We start from the raw sequence: 26,998 nt of genomic DNA on the forward strand, positions 1-26,998 counted from the left end.
CCGGCTTTGTTAAAAGCACCTCAGGTCAGGGGAGAGAAATGTGGACAGGTGAAATGGGACGATTTGGGTGGGAAGTGAGTTGGGAAACTGTGAAAGTGCACTTAATTTTTTTTACTATGGTGAAAAAGGGCCCAAACCTGTCTAAGACGGTTTGCTGGTCTTTGATTGGCCTTTTTGCTGGTTTTACACTACCAGTCAAAAGTCTCTTCTGCTCACCAAGCCTGTGTTTATTTGAAATAAAGTAAACCAAAAGCAGTAAAAATTTGAATTTTTAATTTTGAAATATATTTAAAATAACTGTGTTCTATTTATATTTATAACTGCTTACTAATATATTCTAAAATGTAATTTATTCCTGTGATCAAAGCTAACTTTTCAGCATCATTACTCCAGTCTTCAGTGTCACATGATTCTTCCGATATGCTGTTCAAAAAATATTTTTGTTATTATTATTATTATTATTATCAATATTTAAAACAGTTGAGTACATTTTTCAGGATTCCTTGATGAATAGAAAGATCCAAAGATCAGCATTTATCTAAAAAAAAACCTTTTGTAACATTATATACTGTACTATTCAAAGGCTTGCAGTCAGTATATATATTTTTAAATTTATTTTTATTTCCTTTTTTTATTTCCTTTTATTTAGCAAGGATGCTTTAAATTGATCAACAGTGCTGATAAAGACATGTTGTTCTTCTGATCTTTCTATTTATCAAAGAAACATGAAAAAATCTACTCAGCTGTTTTCAACATAAAAATAATGTTGACAAATGTTTTGAGCAGCAAATCAGCATATTAGAATGATTTCTGAAGGATCATGTGATTGAAGTAATGATGCTAAAAATTCAGCTTTAAGATCACATGAATAAATTACATTTTAAAATGTTACTGTGTTTGCTGTACTTTGGATCACATAAATGCAGGCTTGGTAAGATGAAGAGATTATTTAAAAAAAAACATTAAAAATCTTACTGTTCAAAAACTTTTGACTGGTAGTGTATATTCATTTTTATTACGATATTAATTTATATTTATAAGTATAATAATACATTTTTACTAAAAATATGCTTGGATTTATATTTTCCACAGCTAATTTCACCCCAAGTTCATCTAAATTAGGGGTCACTGCAAGGTGAGTTGAAACAGGTAGAACTATATTCATTATTTATATATTAATATATTGGCTACAAAATAATAAAATAATTCCTTATGCTTAGTTAATGTTAAACTCTATATTTTCTATAAATGATTTTTACAAAATTAAAAAAGAGGAAATATAGTCGTGGATAACGTGTTGCATTATCGGAATTGTAGTCTTTTGAGCCTTCCAGGTAGAAAGATGTTGGTTTAATAAAACTACATTTACCAGCGACTGTAACACATAACAAACATGGCGTCGCCGGAGCCGCATCAAGACCGTGAATCACTGAAGATCAATATTAGCCAAGATGATGGGGGCAAGAAATCTGCTCCAATATCTTTCGGCTTTAGTAAAACATTGAGCAAGGTTAAATCCGGGAAAGCGGAGGAGCGAGATTATTTAGTTGAAGTCGAAGGGAAAGAACTAAAAGGGTGAGTTGAAGGCTAATGCTAGCTAGGTTAGCAAAAAATCAAATTGCAAGGAGTGTGACGCTGATTATTTATTATCTCATTATGTGGTCCAACGCTTGTGTCTTTTACTTCTACAGAACCAAACCGGTGGAGAAACCGAAGGAGCTGGTCATCCCGTTGATCCACAAGAACCGCTGGTACCGGCAGGATGCTGAGCGAGGGGACAAGAGCGGCGAAGACAAGACAAGACCAAAGATTCGTCCCAGGGAGAGCAGGACACTGTGGAGTCTCAAGCCGTCAAAGAACTCATCGAAGGTGTGTGGGTCGATTATTTTTCGTTCTGTAGGTTATGGCTGTGTTTCAAAATCTATTAAGATACTTAAGATTAAGATAAACATTCTTGGGCATTCATTTATTAATGTAAAATTGCCAGAGTTACATTTTTTTATGGTATTTACTCTGGAGTTTTACATTAATATCACTGAACATAAATATTTTAACCATTCAGTTTCATGATATTTAGAAAATGTTGACATTGTACAGTAAAACAGCCTAAGATGCCCTAAAATGTTAAGTATCACTAGGTTTTAAAACATAACCTTGCTGAGTTTGTCTACTTTTGAGTTGCCAGTTTGCTTATTTTCAGTAGGTTTCCCTTGCACATGTAGTGTACTTAAAATCTTACAAGTATATTTTCTAAAAACACTCATTTTGATGTGTTGAGCAACACATTAAAGTACATATTTTGTTGATCATTGTTGCTAAAAATGGTCAAGTATTGTTATGTTTTGGGCTGTACTAATCGGTCTCACCAGGAAAAGCATTTGGAGTACTATAGACTGCCAAAAGATATAACAAATCAAGGAGAAGAGTGCAAAAAACTTTCTGAGGAACAAAAAGCGTTGTGGTTGGCCAAACTGAACCAGGATTTCCAGAGCAAGAATCTTGACAGTGTTTGTGTTTGTTCTTATAATTTCCAGTCAGGTAGATGAAATAATAGACTGATATCTTATTTAATACTGCATACGTATCTTTACCACCTATTACTTTAGTTTGTCAAAATATTGCACACTTTATTGCTTACAAAGTCCTTCTCTGTATGATTTAGCAGCTTCCACACGTTTTTTTCCATGGTTTAGACAGCATAAATTAGCAGAACAACGTATTGAGTAGTATGTTAACCGTGCAATTCATGTTGTTGTTTACACCCGAGTATCGTTTTTATGGCAACACATCCGGGTAACTGACCAAATCATGACGTAAGTGCAAACCCTCTATAGAAATAACATACATAAAAAAAGTATTTTTGTAATTTCTACTAAAAGTATATTTTAGTTACCATACTTGCTGTATTTCAAAAACAATAGAATTATAAAATTACACACAAAATGTACTGAAGTGAGTCAAAAATCACCTTCAAGTTCAGTTAAATGTGTTTAATATAAATGTTTAATATAAACTATTACAATTTAAAATAAATTGTACTACCTTTTCATTTAATTGCAAATAATTTGCAGTTCAGTGTCTGGACATTTGAGTAGGTTCTTTTAAAGGGTATTATTTCCATAATAAGCATTTTTTTCCAGGTGTGCTTTCTTTTTCACAAGGGCTCAGGAAATGATCTGTGTGGTTCCAAGCAGTAGTAATTTGTATAGTATTTGAATCCATTGGTTATTCATTGATTATACTTGACATTAAATGGGTCATCAACAATTCTCATAACTCAATTATTGTGGCAATAATGTGGCTTAGTGGTTATAGATCTGGACTCGTAAACAAAAGATTGTGGGTGGAAAGCTTTTTGTTATTGTAGTAAAAATGTTGCAAGTCGGTTTTGTCCTCAAAAGCATCTGCTTAAATGAAGAATAATGTATTAATGTAATTCTGTTTGAATGTCATCTGCTAGAGTCTCAAAAGCACCAGGAGAGATGGAAGAACGGACCGCAGATGGATCCAAACTTTGCCATTCCTCTTCTCATGCAGAACCAGGCCCCTCAGGGTTTTGAGGATGGAGACAAAGTCAAAGTGGATTTGCGACCAGAGTCGGTAGGTTCATGAATGATTGACACAAAAAAATAGATGAAAAGACAGGCAGCTCTGTTTTAGCTAATGTTGATGCCCTTTACTGTTTTCAGCTAGACTACCTAGAAATGAATGTTGGTTTTCAGCGTAGACATATCTGCTTGTGCAAGTTAAACATTATCAAATTATTAAACATAAAGGCCTGGTTTCACAGACAGGGCTAAGGTTATGACAAGTTCAGGCCTTAAGTTCAATTAGGACATTTAAGTAGCTTTTATAAACATGCCTTAGATAAAAACAGTGGTGTGCATCTTAATACATAACAATGAAACTGACATATTTTAAGATCAGTCAGTGCAAGGATCTTTCAGTTAAAACAGTCCAGACATGCATTTTAGTCTGTGACGAGGGTTAAGCCATGTCTATGAAACCAGGGATAAGGCTTTTACAAATATTTCTGAGAATGCTGGACATGGGATACATTTTAGTGTCGAGTTCATCGTAGCAAATGGTATTGAATTAAATGGGAAAATCTTGTCAAGCAAGATGAATCTTTCCTTATAGATCCAGTGTGGAAATAAGAGTGCTGAAGTGTAGTCTTTGACAAGTTATAGACTCTATATATGGACTGTGACATTAGTGAGGGTCAGAATCATACAGACTGTGCATTTATTTGATCAAAAATTAGTAAAAAAACAGAAATATTGTCAGATATTGTTCAAATGTTCTGTTTGAATCAGATTTTTTTTATTTAAATATATTTTAAAATGTAATTTATTCCTGTGATGCAAAACCATTACTCCAGTCTTAAGTGTCACATGATCCTTCGGAAATCATTCTAGTTAGGGCTGCAAAACAATTAATTGTGATTTATTGCATTCAAAATAAGTTTGTTTACATACTATATGTCTGTGCTGTGTATATTTATGTATATATAAATACACAAACATATGTATATATTTAAAAAAAAATATTTGTATGTACATATATTTACACTTGTATATAATTTATATTATATATAAATATTTTATGTATACATATATTTTCACTTGTATATAATTTATATTACATATACATATTTTATATATATGTATATTTACACTTGTATATAATTTATATCATATATAAATATTTTATATATAAATCTAAAATATTTTTTCTTAATATATTTTGTGTGTGTGTGTATTTATATATACATCCACAGTACACACACATATAGTAGGTAAATATAAACCTTTTATTTTGAATGCGATTAACCACGATTAATCATTTTGCAGCCCTAATTCTAATATGCATAACAGTTGTGCTTAACAGTTGTGCTTAATATGTTTGTGTGATGACTGTGATACTTTTTCCAGGATTATTTGATAAACAGAACGTTAATGAGGAGCTATTTAAAAAAAAAATGACCTCAGTAAAAATCCTATTTTAGTAAACTGTTTTAGTAACAGCAATGGCTATTATTGGTACTGCACCACTTTGTGATTGCTGTATTTTGTTATCTACACTATGTGCAGTTACAGATCTCTTTTAGTTTAAATTAATTGCAAATCTGGGTCACATGAGCGTGTTTGTACATACTGAGGTTTTCTAATGCAGTTGCAGTTGTTGATTTGCGAAGTGTATTTTATTAAAACTCATTAGTGTTCTATCGGCTGCTCGAGCTGTTGTCCAGTAATGGTGCCAAATGTGGTGTCAGCACAGGGTAGTTCAAGGTCATTGCACATGCAGTGCTCTTGTTGCATTTAATATGTGTGTGTGTGTGTGTGTGTGTGTGTAGGATATGGGCGTGTCCTAATGAAATGAGTGATGAAGAACTCTCCTGCTGCATCCAAACAGCTTACTCTGCATAAACTCCCTCTCTCTCTTTCTTACTCACACCTCCAGTGTCATTTTCTCCTGCAGTGCAAGTGCATCACTTGTAGATTGTTGTGAGAGCGCCAGCTACAGCTTGATTAGGTTTTAACACGCTCAGAGTCATTACGAGTAAATTTTACTCTGCCTGTCGAAGTGCTTGTTTATTCCAATGCATAAATAGGAGCTGTAATATTTCTATCTAATTATCATCTTCTCTGTAGGTTGAGGTGTGTGTTTCTAATTAGTGTTTTTTTGTCTGAGTGTGTTTTTGATTGCTTGGGAAGTCTGTGCTTGATTTCTCTGTGGAGATGTGTGAGATGTGTATTGAATATGCTATAGAGCTGATGTCTGGTCTGATTCAGTCCACAGAGGCTGACTACGATCGTGTTCCTGTGGAGGCTTATGGGTTGGCCATGCTGAAGGGAATGGGCTGGAAGCAAGGAGAAGGAATCGGACGCACATTTAAACAGTAAGGACATATTTTTTAATTAAATTTAAAATTATATTTAACAATCGCTCATAACTCCTAAACTGTCAATCGCAGGCTCAGGTATCTTATACCATCGGATTCCTTGGCTCACGCTGAACAAAACGCACTCCTCGGATTTGGGTGATGGACAAATCCAAGGCATGCGTTTTGTCTGGCAAAAATTTCTTTAAAAGTTGGTAAAAGTAGTATTTGGGTAAAAAAAAAAATTGTTATTTTGCATTTCTTGAAAAAAACTACTTTTGCCAACTAGTCCTATGTTTTTGCCTGATCTGAACCAAACCAGTGCAGAAAGTTTCCTTGTAGAGTGAATATAAGTAATTATCAAAAAAAGTTGATAATTCGACCCTCTGTTGCAAAGAGATGCCAAAACGTTCAAAAGCGGCATTTTCCAAGGGCCTAAATGGTTGTAAATTGGATGTTTTTTTTCACACATACGCATGATATTCATATCATACGATAGACCTCCTCATTCCTGGACAACTTTGTCTCTATAACCACTGCTGTCAATCAAATCGTATGCAAATAAATAATAGGTAATGTCTATTTACATATGTGCTTAAATGCCTTAAAACACTGAAACCCTATTGTAATTGTTAGAATGGTCACAGATCAGCAATCTCCACGTAAATCTGATCGTGCAGAACAAGAACCGTAAGTCGTCGAGACTTGAAACTTGGAGGGATGGTAGTACTCACACTGCCTACAATGTCAGCAAGACTCGGCCCAATTGGCCTGATGGGGGCGCTACAGCGATCAAAAGTACAAAATCGCTCATAACTCCTAAATCCTCGGTTGCAGGCTCAAGTGTCTTGTTGTTGGAATCCTTGGCTTTCGACACGCAAAATGCATGTCTAATTCAAAGTATTCTAGGTTTGCAGAAAGATTCTCTGCGAATATCTGTAATTATCAAAAAAAGTCTAACTTTCGACTCACTTTCTCAAAGGGATGCCAAAACGCTCGAAAGGGGCAGGGGCACTTTTAGTACAACGCCTATAACCACTGAATGAAATGAGATATCTTTGCCAAACTCAGAAAGCTTATGTAAGAGCTCAATCTAAGGTCATGGGACAAAAATCGTGGAGCTTGGCCACTTGGTGGTGCTATTACAGGGAAACCATTTGTACTATTAACATGAAAATCACTGTGCACGGTCTTGGTCCAAAGTGCCAGAAATGTCTATAAGGACAGCTGCGTATCTCAATAAACATCATTGGCTAACTAAGTTTGATCATCTGTTAACCTCTGTGGTAAACATATAGGTGGTAAACTTCTGTTATAAGTTTAACCTCTGATTGGAATGAAACTCGGTGGGCCTGTTTGACTCACGCCTCTAAAGGTCTGTGAGAAATTTGAAAGAAATCAGCCACTAGGGAGCGATATCATATTTTTCAGAGTGTAAACGATTGTAAATTGAGCATTTTTATTTATTTTTTTTCACACATACACGCGATATTTGAATCATACTTTATAACAACTTTGCTTCTAGAACCATCAAATAGTTTGTTAAATGGTTGAGAAGATGTAAAAAAACATACTTTTGCAAACTAGTCCTAGGTTTTTCGCTCAATCTGGAAAAAAGCACTGCAGTACAGTTCTCTGCACTCTAGTCAATAATTATCCAAAATAAAAAAATTGATTTACCCTTTGGGAAGCTATGATGGGGTTCTTTAGAAAAGGGGCCTGTCCAAATTTACCCCAAATTCTACAAATCCTAAAGGAAAACTCTAAACTTGAGGGTGACAGGTGAGTCTAAACAAGCATGCAAAGTTTAAGGAGATCGGACCACAGCTGGCACTATAACAGTCTTTATTTCTTTGGTAAATTACCTGGATTTTGGCTTTTTTTTTTTTTTTTTTTTTTTAATTTATGACCAATCATTGTTTTTGGCCGTTACAGGATTGATAAATAATATGTAATGTCTTTTTACATATGTTCTTAAATGCCTTGAAGAGCTTGAACCCTGGTAATCATTGCTTGTAGCTATATTTATTTATTTATTTATTTATTTATTCTAATTATTTAATTTATTTTTTTTTTTTTAAATCTGACACATTTTATCCTCTTCAAAATAATAATGAAATAATATCTACAGCCATATGTCCAACATATAAATCATCTCACACTGACCATGTGTTTGAGATGCTTCAAATGGCTTTTCTGATTCAGCGTGTTTCATCTTTGAACTGTGCAGTGTCTTTATAGTTTCGTCACTGTTTTGCCGTTTTGTGTAATAAGCGCTTTTTAACGCACGTGAGGTTTGGCTCTCTGCAAGTCTGTTCCACTCATGTTTCCTTGTGTTGGGATTATTATCCTGGCTGGAGACATTAATGACATGAGATTATGATTTTATGTCAAATGCAATGAAGAATTATTTCAGACCGGCAGAAGGAACCTTTTTGGCACGGACTGGCCGCACACTTTAATCTTTTGTGCTTACGGGTCCCATCTGTCTGCTTATATGAACATGAAAACACACAGGCTGCGCTTTTTGTGGGTTGGGATGCTGATGCGCATATGAGGGAGTAATGTTAGCTAGTGGGTTATGTTTGAATTATTTTTAAAAAATTATATTTGCTTCCTGTTAGAGATGTGAAGCCCATAGAGCATCAGTTAAGGCCTAAAGGGCTGGGTTTGGGTGCTGATCGCTCTGCTATTAAAGACCTGGAGCCCGGTGTCCCCAAGAGACCCCCTAAACCCGGTGAGGAGAAGAAGGAAGAGGAGGCGCTGGTTCTGGGACCTGGAGGATGTGTGCAGGTCCTGGCTGGAGCCCATAAAGACCTGTACGGGAAGGTAAGTGGACTTTACTTTATCCATATTCTCTTCTGTGACAGTAAAGGTGAGCTACTGTACTGACACACTAAGAAAAGTATCAGATTTTTCAGAAGATCAGAAGTTCTAAAGTTGATTTTTCTGTCAAAAAATGATCAGCTTCAGTCAGTAACCACCGTTAATAGAGGTTTATTAGCGCCCCCTTGTGTCAATAAATAATTCACAATTTAGGAAAGTAATTTTAAAGTGTTAGTAAAATAAATTCTCATTATTTGTTTTTGCTCTCTCCTTGTCTGTTTTTCTTATTTTTTTTTTTTTTTCACACTGTCTCTTTGACAGATAGAGGGAGTTGATCCAGATAACGCCAGGGTCGTAGTCAAACTTGCCATCGGTGGCAAGACAGTAACCATCATTCAGCACTCTTTAAAACTAGTCACCCGTAAGGAATACGACAAATACAGCAAAGATCTCAGTAAGTCTGCTTTTACATCCTCAACTTGTTCAGTCATTTTACTTTTAAAAACTGGATATAGTATTTCTGGCTGAGTATTTCAGGTGTTCTACATTCAATTAAATATGTTGGTTTTGATTATGTCTTTCTACCTAAATCTAAATTTGGGTGCATTTGTTATTCTAACTAAATGCATTTTCCTCATGAATATTCTTTTTAAGAGGAATAAAGAAGACTGTTCATTCACAGTGTATTAATGAATTAATTAAATGTTAGTTAATATTAAATTAAGGTGCATCAACAAACCGTGTTTATAAGTTTAGGTAAACCGAGTCCATTTTGATTTCATGGTGTCGTTTGAATTGAATGAGAACAGTTGAGGATACAGATTGACTGTGAAAGTGCAATTTGAGCTTGTGGGAAAACTAGCTGTTTGGGTTGAAGCGTTTAAACCCAAAACATCATCAGCAAGCCTTTATTTTTTGTAATCAGAAGCCGTGTGTTCTGACATACGTATTTCACACATGCTGGTTTGCTTACATGAAACTGGTTTACACAAATAGTACTGAAAAAAAAAATCATTTTAAAATGGCAACTGTGTTTTTAGTTTTTTAAAAAGATTATTTTATAATTTTATTTACCATATCTTTATCATTTAAAAATGTTCATTTTTGTCTATCAGGTCGTCTTAGTAAAGCACACAAGGATAAAGAAAGAGAAAAAGAGCGGGAGCAGCAGAGGGAACGAGAGGAGAGGTTAAACGGCAAAGATGACAGAGGAAAAACAGACAGAGATAGAGATCGAGAAAGGGAGAAGGACAGAGACAGAGATCAGAAGAAAAGGAAACACAGAGAATCAAGTACAGACAGGTAAGACCGACACTCAAAAACTGTATTTTGCAAGTATCAATAAATCTGTGTTTAATTATATGGACTTACTGTTCTTTCCAGAGAGAAACCTCCTCCAGCAAAGGAGTCACGGCCCTCACCTCCAGTCCCCTCATGGCTCCAAAGGGACCTCCGTGTGCGTTTCATAGATAAAGCATTCAAAGGAGGCAAATACTACAACTCAAAGGTACTTCACTAGTGTAGTGAGACTGGTTTCTTTAGTACAGTTTTTGTTTTCATGCTGAGAAATGCAGAAGTGTCTGTACTGGTGTTTTGGAGGGAACTACACATAATGTGTACTTGTCTTCTTAAATAAGCTAAACAGAATGCAGCTGCATTTTTAATACACATTTGCAAAGTATTTGTGATTAAGATATTACTAAGACACAAGCTATACAGTCGAAGTCAAAAGTTTACATACACCTTGCAGAATCTGCAAAATGTTAATTATTTTACCAAAATAAGAGGGATTATACAAAATGCATGTTATTGTTTATTTAGTACTGATCTAAATAAGATATTTCACATAAAATACATTTACATATAGTCCACAAGAGAAAATAGTTGAATTTATAATAATTACCCCATTCAATTCTTAATACTTTGCTGTTACTTGAATGATCCACAGCTGTGGGTATTTTTTTTGTTTGTTTGTTTGTTTTTTGTTTTGTTTAGTGATAGTTGTTCATGAGTTTCTTGTTTGTCCTGAACAGTTAAACTGCCTGCTGTTCTTCAGAAAAATCCTTCAGGTCCCACAGATTCTTTGGTTTTTTTCTTTTTTTTTGTGTATTTGAACCAACAATGTGCGTATGATTTTGAGATCTCTCTTTTCACACTGAGCACAACTGAGAGACTCATATGCAACTATTACAGAAGGTTCAAACACTCACTGATGCTCCAGAAGGAAACATAATTCATTAAGAGCCAGGGGTGTAAACTTTTGAACGGAATGGAAATGTGTACATTTTTCTTATTTTGCCTAAATATCATATTTTTTCCATTTAGTACTGTCCTTCAGAAGCTACTGAATTACATGTTTTCCAAAAGACAAAAACAGTTAAATTAACCCTGATCTTCAAATTCAAAACGTTTTCACCCCCGGCTCTTAATGCATTGTGTTTCCTTCTGGAGCATCAGTGAGTGTTTGAACCTTCTTTAATAGTTGCATATGAGTCCCTCAGTTGTCCGCAGTGTGAAAAGATGGATCTCAAAATCATACAGTCAGTATTGTAGGGTTCAAAGACACAAAAATGCAGAAAAAACAAAGAATTTGTGGCACCTTCAGGACAAACATGGGACTCATGAACAACAATCACTTAACTAACTAACTAACTACATAAATAAATAAATAAATAAACACATCTGTGGATCATTCAGGTAACGGCACCGTATTAAGAATCAAATGTATGTAAACTTTTGAACAGGGTCATTTTTATAAATTCAACTACTATTTTCTCTTGTGGACTATATGTAAACATCTTTTATGTGAAATATCTTATTCAGGTCAGTACTAAATAAAAATAGAATTTTGTATGATCACTCTTATTTTGGTAAAATAATTAACATTTTGCAGATTCTGCAAGGTGTAAACTTTTGACTTCAGCTGTAGTATATATGATAATAGTATAAATTGAAGTTTTTCATTTTTACATTAGTTTTTTTTGTGTGTGTTTAGATGAGAGTCGAGGACGTCCTGACACCTCACACCTGTGTGTGTCGTACAGAAGAGGGCAGACTGCTGGACGGTATGACACACTCTGACCTTGACCATTATAAGAGGCATTTTAACAGTGGGGATTTGTGGTGTAACAGCTGGATGTATGCTTTACTCATTTGCTGGTTTCAGATATTAGACAGAAGATGCTGGAGACCATTGTACCCAAGAATGACTCAGACTACATTATGGTGGTTCTGGGAGAACACAGAGGACAGGTATATGGATTCACTTGCTTGTGTAGTACAGCATCGCTCTGTTCCGAATCATTCTGGACTGCCTACTTAGACAGCATCGTAGGTATCATAGAGACACTCCTGACATTAAGCCATTACTCACAGAAAAATGTTAAAACCCTAGTGTTATTATTGTTATCTAAAACAATAAATTAGCGTTTTTGTAGGGCTGCCCCCTAATAGTCAATGAGAAGAGTCTTGGTCGACCAAAATTGTATTAGTCGCTTAGTCGCTGAATAAAATTTCCACAGGAAGTGGTGAAGTCACGCAATCTGTAACGGACGGATCATTAACGGCTGATCTATGTGGCAGGACATCCAAACGCTCATCTTTCATTTCTCGACCTCAAATATTGCTTTTCATCTGAAATATGTTAGTAGCAGCAAATTTACATAGCCACTCCATGTAATGTGAACCTAGAAAAATGTGCGCTATTGAAGTGTCTGTGTGGAGCATGTAAGCTGAATAGTAGCACGCTCACTGCATGACAGTACTGCATGTGCAGTAAACTGTAAAGCTGTTTGCACTACAAGCCAGTGTGTTCATAATTAAGATAATACATTTAAATATGGTAAAACACACCAATTTGCAATGTCAAGCAGCAAAACAAGCTGTTTTGTACAGCTAAAAATAGCTGGATGCAGGTGAGACCGGAAGCCAAACCCATACGATTTACAAATGCCCACTCTTGTGGAAAAAAAAAAAAGATGGATAATCATTTCATCAGTCTTTCATAATTTGTCATTTAATTATATCCACTAGTGAAGATGTGTATTTCTGCTGTAAAATCATGATGCATACCTTATCCTGCAGGTGGGCCGCATCCTGAAGCGAGACCGAGAGAAATGTCGAGCCATGGTTCAGCTGGACCGTTACGAGGAGCAGTTGTTCACTCTCGACTATGACGCCATCTGTCATTATGTGGGCGGAACAGAACACTGAGAAGCCAATCGGATTATACGACACACCCTTCATCGTCCCAACCTTATTCTGACAGCAACATGAGTGTGATTGGCTGCTTTTTCCCTTCATTGCTAGAGACCAACATATCAGATATATCACATTTTTTAATACAACCAAGACTTAATTTATTTTGCTAGTTGTGGTGTTGTATTTTAAATGCAAGTCGTACTTGTTGATCCGCTATGACAGTTGTGCATCTGCATAACTGGATGATCTTAAAGCAACAATAATATCCTGCTAGTAAGAGTCTGTTATGTTGTCAAATGGAAAAAGTGCCATGTTTCTCTGTATAGTGATAGTGAACATTTACACAGGTTCATCAGTTCAGTAGCATCAGCGTTTGAGTGTCTGCTGCTGATCAGGGAAATTACATACAATCCAGTGTAATTAGGGATAAAACATCTCACTGCCAGTTAATTAGAATCCAAACACTGTCGAAACTGTGCTTTGGTTTCTTAGTCCAATAAAGATTTCAATTTATGTACAAAGTTAAACAGAAGCTACCTAGAATTTCCACTCATGTTATGTTTTTATAATAAAATGTTACAATTTCTTCAGTATACCTTTGACTTGATCTCTAAATTATTGAATGATTACTTTGTCCATATACCGTGCTGTGAAAAAGTTTTGCCCCCATCCTGTTTTCATTTTTTGCTTATTTTTCACATTCTAAAAATTCAGATCATCAAACTAATTTTAATATTACACAAAGATAATGCAAGTAAATGCAAAATGTTTTTTAAATGCAGATTTAATTTATTAAGGGAAAAAACTGTCCAAACTTACCTGGCCCTGTGTGAAAAAATAATTGCCCCCTTCTGTTAAATCATGAAAAAATTATTTTAATTAACCACATTATTTTAGAAAGCTAAATTTCACTTGCCAGACCTGCTGAATCAAGAAATGGCTAAAATAGAACCTGCCTGGCAAAGTGAAGCACGCTAAAAGATCTTAAAAAGCAACACATCAATGCCGCGATCAAAAGAAATTCAAGAACAGATGAGAAACAAAGTAGTTGCTGTATCACCACATTGAGAGCCATTATCCACAAATGGAGAAAACTTGGAACAGTGATGAACCTTCCCAGGAGCAGACCAAAAAGAACACAAAGATTCGTCTCACTTTGCCAAAAAAAAAATCTTGATTATCCCCAAGACTTCTGGACAAATATTCTGTGTACTCATAAGACAAAAGTTAAACTTTTGGAAGGTGTGCGTCCCGTTACATCTGGTGTAAAACACAGCATTTCATAAAAAGAACATCATACCAACAGTCAAACATGGCTGTGGTAGTGTGATGATCTGGTTTGCAGCTTCAGGACCTGGACGACTTGCCATAGTTGATGGAACCATGAATTCTGCACCCTCCAATGTGGCTGATTTAAAACAATTCTGCAAAGAAGAGTGGGCCAAAATTCCTCCACAGCGATGTGAAATACTTGTCGACAGTTATCGCAAATGCTTGATTGCAGTTTTTGCTGCCAAGGGTGGTACAACCAGTTATTAGGTTATTAGGTTATTAGGTTTAGGGGGCAATTGTTTTTTTCACGTAGGGGCAGACAGGTTTGGACAGCTTTTTTCTCTTAATAAATGAAATCATTATTTCAAAACTGCATTTTGTATTTGCTTGGGTTATCTTTGTGTTATATTAATATTTGTTTGATGATCTGAATTATTCAAGTGTGACAAAGATGCAACAAACAAACAAACAAAAACAAAACAGGAAGGGGGAAAAAACTTTTTCACAGCACTGTAAATCTTACTGCATCATATGATGCATTAATTTCTAGGGCCTCTAAATGATCGATATGATCATAAGAACACTTTCATATATTATTAATATTAATATTTCAAAATGAGCATTTACTGGACTTGGTTTAATTGATTATCCACTTTTGTAAAAATAGTAAAATCTGAGTATCAAATATGATGGAAAGGCAAAGGTGAATTAATTTCAACATGCTGGTACACATTGAGGGGGCAAACTGCTTTATGTATATAACAAAAAAAAATGTTGAAAACTATTGAGTACTATGTGAGAACAGTCTTCATCTAATGTCAATGTACACTGCTGGTCAAAAGTTTTTGAACAGTAAGATTTTTAATGTTTTTTTTTTTTGTTTTTTTTAAAGAAGTCTCTTCTGATCACCAAGCCTGCATTTATTTGATCTGAAGTACAGCAAACAGTAAAATTTTGGGTTTTTTTTTTTATTATTATTTAAAATAACTGCTTCTTATATGAATATATATTTAAAATGTAATTTGTTCTTGTGATTTCAAAGTTGAATTTTTAGCAACATTACTCCAGACACATGATCCTTCAGAAATCATTCTAATATTCTGATTTGCTGCTCAAAAAATATTATTACTGTTATTATGTTGAAAACAGCTGAGTAGAATTTTTTCAGGATTCTTCGATGAATAGAAAGTTCAGAAGAACAGCATTTATCTGAAATAGAAATCTTTTGTAACATTATAAATATGTTACAAAATGAAATGTAAATGTAAATAAAATATTCATTTCTATATTTTCTTTAAAAACAAATATACATACAATCCAAAGTGTTTAAATATTGATAATAATAATAATAATATTATTAAATTTTTCTTGAACAGCAAATCAGCATATTAGAATGATTTTTGAAGGATTATGTGACATTGAAGACTGGACTAATGATGCTGAAAATTTAGCTTTGATCACAGCAATAAATTACGTTTTAGAATATATTAAAATAGAAAGCAATTATTTTAAATAATAATATTTCACAATATTACTGTTTTTGCTGTACTTTGGATCAAATAAATGCAGGCTTGGTGGGCAGAAGAGTCTTCATTAAAAAAACATTAAAAATCTTACTGTTCAAGAACTTTTGACTGGTAGTGTACACCATTCAGATGATTATTCACGAAAACACTTTTTAAATTAATACCAAACCACTGAATGCATCTTTAAACAAAACATTTATTTTGCAGGGAACAACATCACTATCTGAAGTAAAATGGCAATTGTTTATAAAATGTAGAACACAAAACACATGGTATATTTACAAATGAATCCATGTCCCCAATGTAAGAAAACATACCACAAAAGCCTTTTAAAAATCATAAAGGCTTTACAGACACACTATTCCTGCTCAGTCGTCATCATCATCATCGTCATCCTCTTCCAATCGTCTTGTGTTCTCAGCGTTTGCTCTCAAGACGGCTCCAGGACTGGGGTACGGCCTCTGCTGGAACAAGGGTCCTGCCGCTGTGGTGTCCGCTCCGGTCTTTGCCTCATTGCGTTTGGGGAGACCAGTGGACCATGAGCCCCTAAAAACAAGAGCAACACATATTGATCACAAACATGTTCTTTATTAGAGAAACAACCTTTTTCCAGAGCTCATGTAGGTGCAATTAAAGTGCCTGTTCTATCCACCTTTTTCTTTCATGTAACAGTGGGCACGGCCATTTGTAAATTTTATGGGTCTGGCTTCCAGTCTCATCCATGTCCAACTATTTTTAGCTGTACAAAACAGCTTGTTTTCTGCTTGATATTACAAATTTGTGTGTCTTACCATATTATTTTAATATATTATCTTAGTTATGAACATACTGGTTTGTAGTGCAAACAGTTTTACTGTTTACTGTACATTGTTATTCTTCTTGTTATTCCCCAAAAGCAGCTAATGAACCAGAAGTCTCGCCCATAGGCTTACTTCAGCTTAGAAGAAAAAGGTGGATACTAAACATTTTGGCAACTTAAGTTAGTATCCAATGTAGGGCACCATTTGGATACAATTTCATTTTATAAATCTATTGTCCAATACACACAAAAACTCAAACATCTTCATTACAACTCTTCACTATAAATGTTCAGCTTAAATTGATTGTACCCTTGTTTGTCCTGAACAGTTAAACTGCCTGCTGTGTTTTTTAGAAAAATCCTTCAGGTCCCACAAATTCTGTGGTTTTTCAGCATTTTTGACAATGACTGTATGATTTTGAGATCCGTCTTTTCACACTAAGGACAACTGAGGGACTCTTATGCAACTATTACAGAAGGTTCAAACACTCACTATGCGCGTTTCCATTACAGATTTGCGCAAAACTTTGGCGATATTTCATAAATGTCGATAAAAAAAGTATTGCGAAATGACAACGTTTCCATTGATTGATGTTATGCGACCTAAACGTAATTTGTTCCTCTCGCGATAAGTCATGGCAATGGATTTTGGTGGGATTTGGACAAATCGAAAGAGGAGTATGCGTGTATCTTTACACAAGCAGTGCGGAGAGCCGCTTCAGAAACTGTGCGACTCTGCTGGTATAAACATAACATAAGTTCTGGTGACCGCGTCGGAGTCCTTACACGCCGTGCAGTGTACATAGTCTAAGCATTAATACCAGGGAAAGCCCCTTATACTTGAGAGCGGCTACGTATGAAGTGTTTAGTCTATTGTACATTGAAGAATGATCCTATGACTTTTTACATATGCTATATGACCTGTAAATGCGAAAAAGCCATCTCCATTGCAGTTTTGCGAAATATTCCTTTTTCTGAAAAACCACCTCAAGCGAGTGTAAAAACTTTTTTTAGCGATATATGGTTTTTGCGAAATTGACGCGTTTCCATTAGGCATATTTTCAATTCGCAATTTCAATTTGCGCAATTTGAAGGGTAATGGAAATGCACCTACTGATGTTCTAGAAGTAAAAACAATGCATTAAGAGCCGGTGGTGAAAACTTTTGAACAGAATGATGTGTACGTTTTTCTTATATCGCCTAAATACCACTTTTTTCCATTTAGTACTGCCCTTCAGCAGCTACAGAAGATACTAACATGTTTCCCAGAAGACAAAATAAGTTCAATTTACCCTGATCTTCAAATTAAAAAAAAAATGCATTGTGCTTCCTTCTGAAGCATCAGTGAGCATTTGAACCTTCTGTAATAGTTGTCCCTCAAAATCATACAGTCATTATTGGAAAGAGTTCAAATACACAAAAATGCTGAAAAACCAAAGAATTTGTGGGACCTGAAGGATTTTTCTGAAGAACAGCGGGAAGTTTAACTGTCCAGGAGAAACAAGGCACTCATGAACAACTATGCATTTCGTATGATCCCTCTTATTTTGGTAAAATAATTAACATTTTGCAGATTCTGCAAGGTGTATGTAAATTTTTGACCTCAACTGTACTGCAAAGATATAGTATGTAGTAGTAGTATTAAGAATAGTGTGCTATTATACCATTTCAAACACCCGTAATGTCAATTGTAAACTAGCTGTTCATTACCTTGGAGCATCTGAATAGGCGCTGGGATCCATGGGATCCATTTCCTCCTGCTGCTGCTGTTTTCGACCTCCTCCTGGTCCTCCTAAAACAGAGTTTACATTTACTCAGGCTTATTAATGCAATATTTTTAATTATTACATAAGTGAGACAGATTATGCATAAATTACCTCTCTTTGATTTGTTATACGGTGCACTGTCATCTCTCCGCATCCGTCTGTCACGGTCCCTGTCTCTGTCCCGGTCTCGATCTCTATCCCTATCTCGGTCTCTATCTCTGTCCCGTCCGTCCTCCCTGTCTCTGTCCCGTTCTCGATCACGCTCTCTGTCCCTCTCTCGGTCTCGATCCCTGTCTCTCTCTGCCTTCTCGTAGTGGCCGTCCCCTTTATCATGTCCAGCCTCACCTGGGAAGTAAAAGACAGATTCAGCATGTGTCTCAGTAACAAAAATCTGTGCATTATAATGTTTAACGTCCATTTTTGACCTTTCTGTTTCTTAGCGGCTTTACTGATGACAGCTGCTGGGTCATTGGGGGACAACCAGGACACTAAATCTGTCTCTACATTCCAGTAGTAAGGAAGCCCACTAAGGATAGGAGAAGAGAACAATAATTATTTATCAGTGACAACCAAAAAATGTTTAATTGTGGAATTTTTGACCGGTTTCATGCTTTTACCATGGCATTCTTGGTGTATGTAATGAATAATAATATAATAAATATTCAGTACATATCAAAGTACCACATTATTACAACCTCGTGCAATATTTCTACCATCATAGTATTTTCTTTCACGTTCAAAAAATGTATGTTTGCCTTGATGTTTTCCATCTTATCAGATATTATATGGGAAAAGCGCAAATTTGTGAACTTACCAAGCGGGGTCGAAAACTTTGTACCAATTAGTTGGTAAATTTTCAAGCCTTGTAGCTTCATAATCAACGTTGTTATCATCATAGTCTTCGGCGATGATCTCCTCTTCTGCCTCTGAGGATGACGATGAGTAACAATATGAATGAGAGCATAAACTCTTGGTTTAATGTTTTATGGACCACCCACTTAGATAAATATGCATGCTGTATCTTACCGTGGTCGGACTGTTTCACGATCCCTCTTTTAGCGAGGCGTGCAAGTAAAGCCGGAGGCAGAGGCATCTGCAGAGAGAGCAAATCATCTCACTGATGAGCCACGAGTAAACTCATACTATCTGAAAACTCGGCTGACAGGACGCTAATTCTGTATGCAAATAATGGATAAAATATTATACATGCATTTGATTAAGAAATGATGATGGTAACGGCATAATTTACCTTTATGATGTCCAAAAGTTTCGTTATACAGCTAACGTTTCATTGAAAGAACCAAACAAGCGACCCGGGCGCAGAACAATGACGTTGCAAAAGCGTCAAGTGACGTCATGTAAGTGAAAAGGAATTAAATCGTGATGCTTATCTGAAGAGTTATTTTATTATTATAAAATTGATTATTATTCAGGAAATTCACAAAGAATATGGTGTTTTGCACGTTTTAAAAAAAATGTAAACGTAACACTGAATTTGTTTTTTTCAACGGCAGATGGCGACAAAAACGCTGTAAACGTTTTCGTTCTGTTGTCATAGTCTCACAATGAACTGAAACTCCACACTATTAAATTTAATATTTTCTTCGCTAAGAAATTCAAGAGTACCTTCCCTACTGAAAAAAACAGCTAAGAACAGCCTAAGCTGGTCTTAGCAGGTTTAAGCTGGAAGTAGCTGGTTTTAGCTGGTCTCCCAGCCTGACCAGCTAGGAAAGTGGCCAAAAACCCCTCTAAAACCAGCTTGCTGACCTGTTTTTATTATGTTTACCAAGGATTACCCACATACCACATTAGTGTCTGAAACTATCATTCCACATCTTAATTAAAGAAGTGTTTACAAACTGAAAAAAAAAAAAAACTGAGCTGGGAGTAGCTGGTTTTAGCTGGTCTCCCAGCCTGACCAGCTAAAGAAGTGGCCAAAACCCCTTTAAAACCAGCCTGCTGACCAGCTAAAACCAACCAAACATCAGGAAAGTATCATTATTATAGATTTCCAGTAGACAGTGCTTCTCTGTAAATAATGAGCCACTTATTTTCTGTTGAGAAAGCACTATTTTATATATGTAGTTCCTGGACTCAAAAGCTAAAACTATTCTAGAAATTGTTTTCTAATTATAAAATTAAGAGCTAGTTTATATGGTGACGTTTTAAATACTGGAATTGCATCAAAAGCGTAGACTGTCATTTAAATGTAAGCAAATGAGCCTAATAACCATGAATATTTTTACAGAAACACAAGGCCCATAGTACAATACAACACAAAAGACGGTTTCCATACAAAAGAGGGAGCTTTATTAATAAAACACAACAACAGAAACAGCTTTTGTTGAATAGACTACAGAAACAAACATTGATAAGTGAGTGTTCAATGGCTGATATTCATCTCATTTTCCTCATCATCCTCTGTGGGAAAAGAGGAGAAGCAGACTGGCTCGCACTCCAAGGTGCGCAGGTTCACAAGACAGGCTGTCTGTGTGCTGCTGAACTCTGGGATTGCTACTAGGAGAACATCTTGTCCTTCAGGTCCTGATATGAAAAGTAAGACAAAAATCACCATACAAAAATATTGGAGATGTATGGCCACATGATTAAACAGTGCTGTTTTATTTATATTATGAAATAGTCTATTCACCTGTGACTCGTTTGCATTGGTAGCTTGGTGCATTTCCGCTGAAGTACACATGAGGACATTCTTCCATGATAAAGGGATCTTTCTGATAGAAAGGGTAACAACCTAAGGGGCCAACAAAACATGTCAGATCTAGCATTTTCAAAATGCTTTATAAAAATAGTAATACAAGATTTCCAAAAAATTCTAAATGAATTTTAAAAATTAAAATTATTTTTAGGTCCTGAGAGAGCCACGCTGAAGTAAATGAGAACAACAACAACTAAAATATCTTAAGAACATGTCTCTAAAAGGACATGGGACCAACAAAAATTTCAGCACAATAATCAGTGTGTATTAATGAATGTGAAGCTCATGATTTTGTTTATTTGAATTTGATATTATGCTAAAATTCCATTAATAATTCAACAATAGTGCCTAAAATTGTCACAAATACATAAATAATCAGAGAAAACAGTCTGTCCAGACCCAGTGTGTCCGGAGCGGTGGGAGCCAGGTGGCGAAACCTCAGCGTGCTTTCCAGTATTTCCAAATGATCATCAACACTGCTGTACTTCACAATATCACTGATATTCTGCCCTGCTGTGCCTAAGAACCTGAGAGAAACAAGACATTTACTGTCAAGAGCTGCTTACCACATCATACCACTGAAAGAGGACAAATACATAGGTAGTTACTCACTGGACGCCATCTACGATGGCTTGGTAGGGGTTGCTGACCAGCTGCAGGGTGGGGAAGGGCACAGACAGAGGGAACATGCAGCGGTGCAGGGGCTGCTGGGGAAGAGTGTAGTTTGTTGGGTCATACTGTCCCGGCATGACATCTACAGATACAGACGCCTGTAGAAAATAAATCAGAGAGATAATATAATAAAAACAGGTTTGTGTGTAAAAATCACTTCATTATCCCTTCACTAAGGACAGCCAGTCTAAACCCGCCATGACAAGAGAAAACAAAAAAAGAACTATGAGACCTGGTCCTAAAAGCTTTATATACTGAATAAATGAGGTACAATACATTTCGGCCACTTCAGACTAAAAACACTCACCACTAGCTGCATTAGAAGCTCATCCAGCAGTCTGATAGCCTCCACACTCCCAGCCTGAGTCTTCTTAGTCAGATACTTTGCCTTCAAATCGAAAATGGTTTTATTTACAAGATTAATTAACTGTATGTTTTAAAATTCTGCTTTAAAAGTAAGATTAGTGCTGCTTATAAATTAAAGGAGAACTCCACTTCCAGAACAACAATTTACAAATAATGTACTCACCCCCTTGTCATCCAAGATGTTCATGTCTTTCTGTCTTCAGTCATAAAGAAATCATGGTTTTTAAGGGAAGCATTTCGGTATTTTCCTCCATATAACGGACTTCACTGGTTCCCCCGATTTTAAACTTCCAAAGGGCTCTAAACGATCCCAACCGAGGAAGAAGGGTCTTATCTAGCAAAGCGATCGGTCATTTACTTTTTAAGCACAAAAGCTTGTGTAACACTAGCTCTGGGATGCAAGCCCACAACGCTACGTACTACAGAATCACCTCGAAAGGTCACACGCGACTCACCACCTGACTTGATTCTTTTCGACAGTGGAATAGATATGGTCCATTCTTGACAGCATTGAGATTCCTGCTCCGTTGGCAATGGTCAGCATTTTCCACACATGCACCACCATGTCTCGTTTGAATGTGGTCTGCCCGAGGCTTGAGAGACTTGTGTCGCTGCAGCAGTCTCCTCTCTCTTTCTAAGTTCATCATCTGTGTACTCTGGCTCAAAAAGGTAGGGTATAGGGAAAAACTCATTTCATTTTCTCCTATATCTTCAGAATTATCCAACATCATTGTACCTTTTTGTTTGTAAACAGCGTTTGACTTACTTGCACTTTATTAGTCTTTGCATGTTCGCTTTGTAAACACTGAGTTCCGCCTACGTCACATAGCGTCGTGGACGCACATATCCCAGAGCTAGTGTTATGCAAGCTTTTGTGCTTAAAAAGTATAACAAATTTTACATTTTCGAAAAAAATGACATCATTTTGGTAGATAAGACCCTTCTTCCTTGGCTGGGATCGTTAAGAGCCCTTTGAAGCTGCATTTAAACTACATTTTGGACGTTCAAAATTGGGAGCACCATTGAAGTCCATTATATGGAGAAATGTTTTCCTTAAAAACCATAATTTCTTTACAACTGAAGACAGAAAGACATGAACATCTTGGATGACAATGGGGTGAGTAAATTATTTGTAAATTGTTGTTCTGGAAGTGGACTTCTCCTTTAAGTCCAATTTGCACACCTTCGTTGTTGAGTCTTTGTCCTGAGTGCTTTGACTCAACAGATTTCCAGCTAGTATGACTCTAGAGATGGATGCTGCCCCACTCTGCTCCCCCTCATCTCCAAGCTGACCGGTTACCATATCCACCAAAAGCTGCAATCCCAGCATACTGTCTGCTCTGCTGCCATTCAATCCCAGACCAGAGGCAAGAAGGACAAATCTGTGTAACAAGAAAACAGCAAAGGTTAAAAGGTGAAAGAGTATTATATTGATTCTATACTGTCACAGTAAAGTCTGCCAGGAAAAGAATAATGAAGTTGGTACAAGTACTATTAAAACAACCTTCAATAATCCTTCTGAAGGCTTCAATGCATTCACACCATTCAGAAAAGCATGACTTTAGTAGTTTTAGAATCAAAATCAAATAAAATAATACAGAAAAAACTATAATACTGTGAAATATTATTGCAACTGGTTTCCTAGTTTAATATATTTTAAAATATAATTTATTTCTGTGACGCAGCACAGAATTTTCATCAGTCATTCATCAGTCACTGTTTCCAACACTGATTATAAATCAGCATATTAGAATGACTTCTGAAGGATCGTGTGACACTGACAACTGGAGTAATGATGCTGAAAATTCAGCACTGCTTCACAGGAATGCATTATATTTAAAGTATATTAAAATAGAAAACTTATTTTAAATTGCAACAATATTTCACTAATATTTCACAAAATTACATTTTTTTCTTAGCTTTTGATCAAACAGATACAGCCTTGATTAGCATATGAAACTTCTTTTAAAAAAAAAAAAAACAAAAAAAAAAAAACATTCAAAATCTTACTAATCCCAAACTTTTGAATGACAGTGTAAGTAAAATGGTTTCTCAAAAAAAAAAAAAAAGGGGAGTATGGGACTTGACTATTGTCAATTACACAGTCCTAAGGCATAAAAGGTTGAAACAAGTATGCATACATACTGTGCATATAACTATGATGTACAAAATCATGAAAAATATAATGATGTGCACTGATTAATCTGTTATAACAAACACTGCAACACTCCACACAAAGAAAGGATTGTCAATTTTGATTTCATGGTAACTTTAAAAAAAAAAATTATTTATTTTTATTGGTTGATTTGTTTTAATGTTTGTGTTTTTCCCTTTTTCCTGATCACTTTTGTCATAATATAACACTCACTTAAAGCTAAAATGCTAATCCTTACTTTAAATGCTATTAATTAAATAACACTGTTTTGGTAATCATTTAAATGATTTTATTAAGTTTTTGTTTTTCAGAGACAAAATAATATCTTAAAGGGGTCATCGAATGCAAAGTTCACTTTTACATGGTGTTTGAACATTAATGTGTGTTGGCAGTGTATGTACAAATCTACCCTATAATGATAAAAATCCATGCAGTGGTTTTTAATTAATCTGTAAAAATAATATCCCCTTTTTCAAACTGAGCCATTCTCAGATGCCTGTTGGCCGCTCCCACGATAGTTGATTGACATGAGCATCTTACCTCAGATCCACCTTACATCAGCTGTAACAGTCCAGTAACCTCCATTGTTTCAATGCTGGAGCAGGGATGTAAATTAGACAAGAATATCTCCAATTGAACGATTGAGGTGTTGTGTTGCTGGATGTAATAATGAACGTAGTGGTCGTCATTTACTCCCGACATCTGAGCCACTGAAGATGCAGTGGATTACGATTGTTTGTGTAGGAAATGTGTCTCCCGATCTACAGTTACATATATCTGTCTGTGTTCGACAGCTTCACTTACAGTAGAAGTGAGTATAAGGTTTTTTTTTATAAATCTTTGCGATCGCCTTTCCTAGTAATGTGCTAGTTAGCAATTTTAGCAGCTAAAGTAAACACACTTGTGTTTAAAGAGAGGGGTGGGGCGAGCAGAGCTCATTAACATTTAAAGCAACCTCAACCAGAACAGGATGATTTTTGCAGAGCTCATTTTGACAAGGTAAAAAGGGTGTTGTTTTACACAACCATTGAGAATTTTTAACCAAAGTATGTTACAGACTTTTCATTAAGACCCTAAAGAATCATATCAACGTGTGGAAAATGGGCATCTGATGACCCCTTTAATTTTAGTACTTATTATTTATCATTTAAGAGCAAGAACAATTATCAGCACATGCACCACCAAAAATTGTAATTCTGTTGCATTACAACAGTATGTCTAAAAAGCAAACCTCCAGATCTCTGTTCAGTCATGTCAGATGTGTTTGTGTACCTGTCTATGCTGAGAGACTGTCTGGGTGTCTGTGGAGGAAGGTCGGCCATGCAGAAGTCCTCAACAGTGAATTTCCCATCATTCTTCTCTGCACCCATGATGGCAATTACACTACCTATAAACACAGTTTCACAACTTAGCATGAAGACTGAGAAGCAAGAGGCGACTGAGACAGATCAGTTGGTCTTGCTATACACTGAAAAATGTTCCCTAACGTTCCTGCAACCCCACCTGTTACAAACTTAGGTGTGTCGATGTTGCCTTCAAGTTTAATCCTCTGCAGTTCATCCTCCAAAATAAGCTCATCTGACTGGCTGATGTATTTGGCACGAGGAGGCTGGGGCAACAGATTGTGCTGAAGAAAGAAAAGAAATGTTAAAGAAGGGGACACAAAACTAAAGTTTGTAGTATCTTAGTAATCTTTTACCTCCTCACTGATCTCCTTCAGGATAGAAGGCTGCAGCTCCATGCTTTTGAATATGGTGCCCACTATTATACACTGTTCACCCATCTGCAGGTCACACAGCTTCCTGATGGGCACGACAGAGCCTAAAACACAGCACATTCACTCATGTTCAAAAGTGTTTCAAGGCAGAACACAACAGCAACACGAGCCTGTCAGTGACTTTATAAACATTTCTCACCCCACTTGTGAGTGGCTCTCTCGGTGAGGATGTCTCTCATCTGCATGAGTCTGGTGGCGTAGATGTGCGCGTACTGGCGGCTGAAGCTGCGCTCGCCGATGCGGAATCTCTCCGAGCAGCCGCTGTATGTGGGCTGCTGACGGTCAAACACGGGCTCCTCCGAGCCTGGAGGAGACAATAACGTCTCCTTCGGCACGATCACGTCTGAGAACATGACTGAGGGCACGTTTCTGGAAGCTAAATTATAAATGCTTAAAAATTATAAATGCTATATAAGGAGAATGTATTAGAATCTATAGAGTTGTCAAACTTACTGTACACCAACAGCACAGTAGCTTTAGTTTCTTACCTTACTTCTTATTTACCAGTTTGTTTTTTTACTACAATATATTGTTAATATAGTTTGATTCGATGATGAAGTAAACAAAATAAATAACAAAATCGGGTCGACCTGCTCTGTGTTGATTTTTGGTACTCCCGCTAAATATTTCACCTATGACCGCTATGAAAATGTGACGCGAGTTCCGCTAAAGACACGCTTTCAAAATAAAAGCCTCCGGAAACATAAACGATCTTTAGCGCTTGTTTTTTTTGTTTTTTTTTTTGTTTGTTTTTTGATCTTTAGCGCTTGTGTGAAGAGTTATAACGTTTTTTATACGTATTATTTACATTTTAAATGAGGCTAATACGTCATTATTGGTTTACACCATATGTGTGACCCTGGACCACAAAACCAGTCATTAATAGCACTGGTATATTTGTAGCCATAGTCAACAATACATTGTATGGGTCAAAATTATTATGGCAAAAATCATTAGGGTACTAAGTAAAGATCTTGTTCTATAAAGATATATTGTAAATTTCCTACCGTAAATATATCAAAACTTAATTTTTGATTCG

The 26,998-nt window shown here is 36.0% G+C and overlaps 3 protein-coding genes across 4 annotated transcripts; 1 reads left to right on the forward strand and 2 right to left on the reverse strand.

Moving 5' to 3' along the window:
* The first annotated feature begins 1,383 nt into the window (after window positions 1–1,383).
* gpkow (G patch domain and KOW motifs) lies at window positions 1,384–13,505 on the forward strand. Its single transcript, XM_051118123.1, is given in 12 exon segments — window positions 1,384–1,575; window positions 1,692–1,795; window positions 1,798–1,869; window positions 3,461–3,600; window positions 5,796–5,902; window positions 8,509–8,713; window positions 9,032–9,164; window positions 9,826–10,012; window positions 10,094–10,217; window positions 11,706–11,775; window positions 11,877–11,962; window positions 12,794–13,505. Coding segments are annotated over 12 exon segments (1,539 nt in total). The 5' UTR covers window positions 1,384–1,393; the 3' UTR covers window positions 12,923–13,505.
* Window positions 13,506–15,884: 2,379 nt separating this feature from the next.
* Window positions 15,885–19,609, reverse strand: pqbp1 (polyglutamine binding protein 1). The gene is made up of 7 exons (XM_051116504.1): window positions 19,523–19,609; window positions 19,300–19,366; window positions 19,088–19,199; window positions 18,699–18,799; window positions 18,385–18,618; window positions 18,218–18,299; window positions 15,885–16,254 (listed from the first exon to the last, which is right to left on the reverse strand). Exons 2-7 carry the CDS (start codon window positions 19,364–19,366, stop codon window positions 16,077–16,079), a joined length of 774 nt encoding a protein of 257 aa, XP_050972461.1. The 5' UTR covers window positions 19,523–19,609; the 3' UTR covers window positions 15,885–16,076.
* A 962-nt stretch (window positions 19,610–20,571) lies between these two features.
* On the reverse strand, window positions 20,572–26,655 carry pold2 (polymerase (DNA directed), delta 2, regulatory subunit). 2 transcript variants are annotated; one of them, XM_051116455.1, is made up of 11 exons: window positions 26,448–26,655; window positions 26,099–26,349; window positions 25,882–26,003; window positions 25,686–25,809; window positions 25,455–25,569; window positions 23,211–23,409; window positions 21,969–22,049; window positions 21,602–21,759; window positions 21,389–21,516; window positions 20,924–21,025; window positions 20,572–20,817 (listed from the first exon to the last, which is right to left on the reverse strand). In XM_051116455.1, exons 2-11 carry the CDS (start codon window positions 26,310–26,312, stop codon window positions 20,657–20,659), a joined length of 1,404 nt encoding a protein of 467 aa, XP_050972412.1. In that variant the 5' UTR covers window positions 26,313–26,349; window positions 26,448–26,655; the 3' UTR covers window positions 20,572–20,656. The 2 variants fall into 2 exon arrangements, with proteins under 2 accessions (XP_050972412.1, XP_050972411.1); XM_051116454.1 differs by having other exon boundaries at window positions 26,099–26,335; window positions 26,448–26,654.
* Window positions 26,656–26,998: the final 343 nt, after the last annotated feature.

This window comes from Labeo rohita, chromosome 8 (genome assembly GCF_022985175.1).
Source record: "Labeo rohita strain BAU-BD-2019 chromosome 8, IGBB_LRoh.1.0, whole genome shotgun sequence".
Taxonomy (NCBI): Eukaryota; Metazoa; Chordata; class Actinopteri; order Cypriniformes; family Cyprinidae; genus Labeo; species Labeo rohita.

What these genes read in the sequence shown, in the direction of transcription:
- pold2 (XM_051116455.1), bottom strand. Translation starts at nt 26,312, where the DNA reads ATGTTCTCAGACGTGATCGTGCCGAAGGAGACGTTATTGTCTCCTCCA. An exon ending in GAGAGCCACTCACAAGTGGG is followed by an intron (nt 26,004 to 26,098) that starts GTGAGAAATGTT and finishes GCTGTGTTTTAG; the next exon opens with GCTCTGTCGTGCCCATCAGG. An exon ending in GCCATCGTAGATGGCGTCCA is followed by an intron (nt 21,517 to 21,601) that starts GTGAGTAACTAC and finishes TGTTTCTCTCAG; the next exon opens with GTTCTTAGGCACAGCAGGGC.
- pqbp1 (XM_051116504.1), bottom strand. Translation starts at nt 19,366, where the DNA reads ATGCCTCTGCCTCCGGCTTTACTTGCACGCCTCGCTAAAAGAGGGATC. An exon ending in AAAGTTTTCGACCCCGCTTG is followed by an intron (nt 18,800 to 19,087) that starts GTAAGTTCACAA and finishes TCCTATCCTTAG; the next exon opens with TGGGCTTCCTTACTACTGGA. An exon ending in GCCTATTCAGATGCTCCAAG is followed by an intron (nt 16,255 to 18,217) that starts GTAATGAACAGC and finishes TCTTGTTTTTAG; the next exon opens with GGGCTCATGGTCCACTGGTC.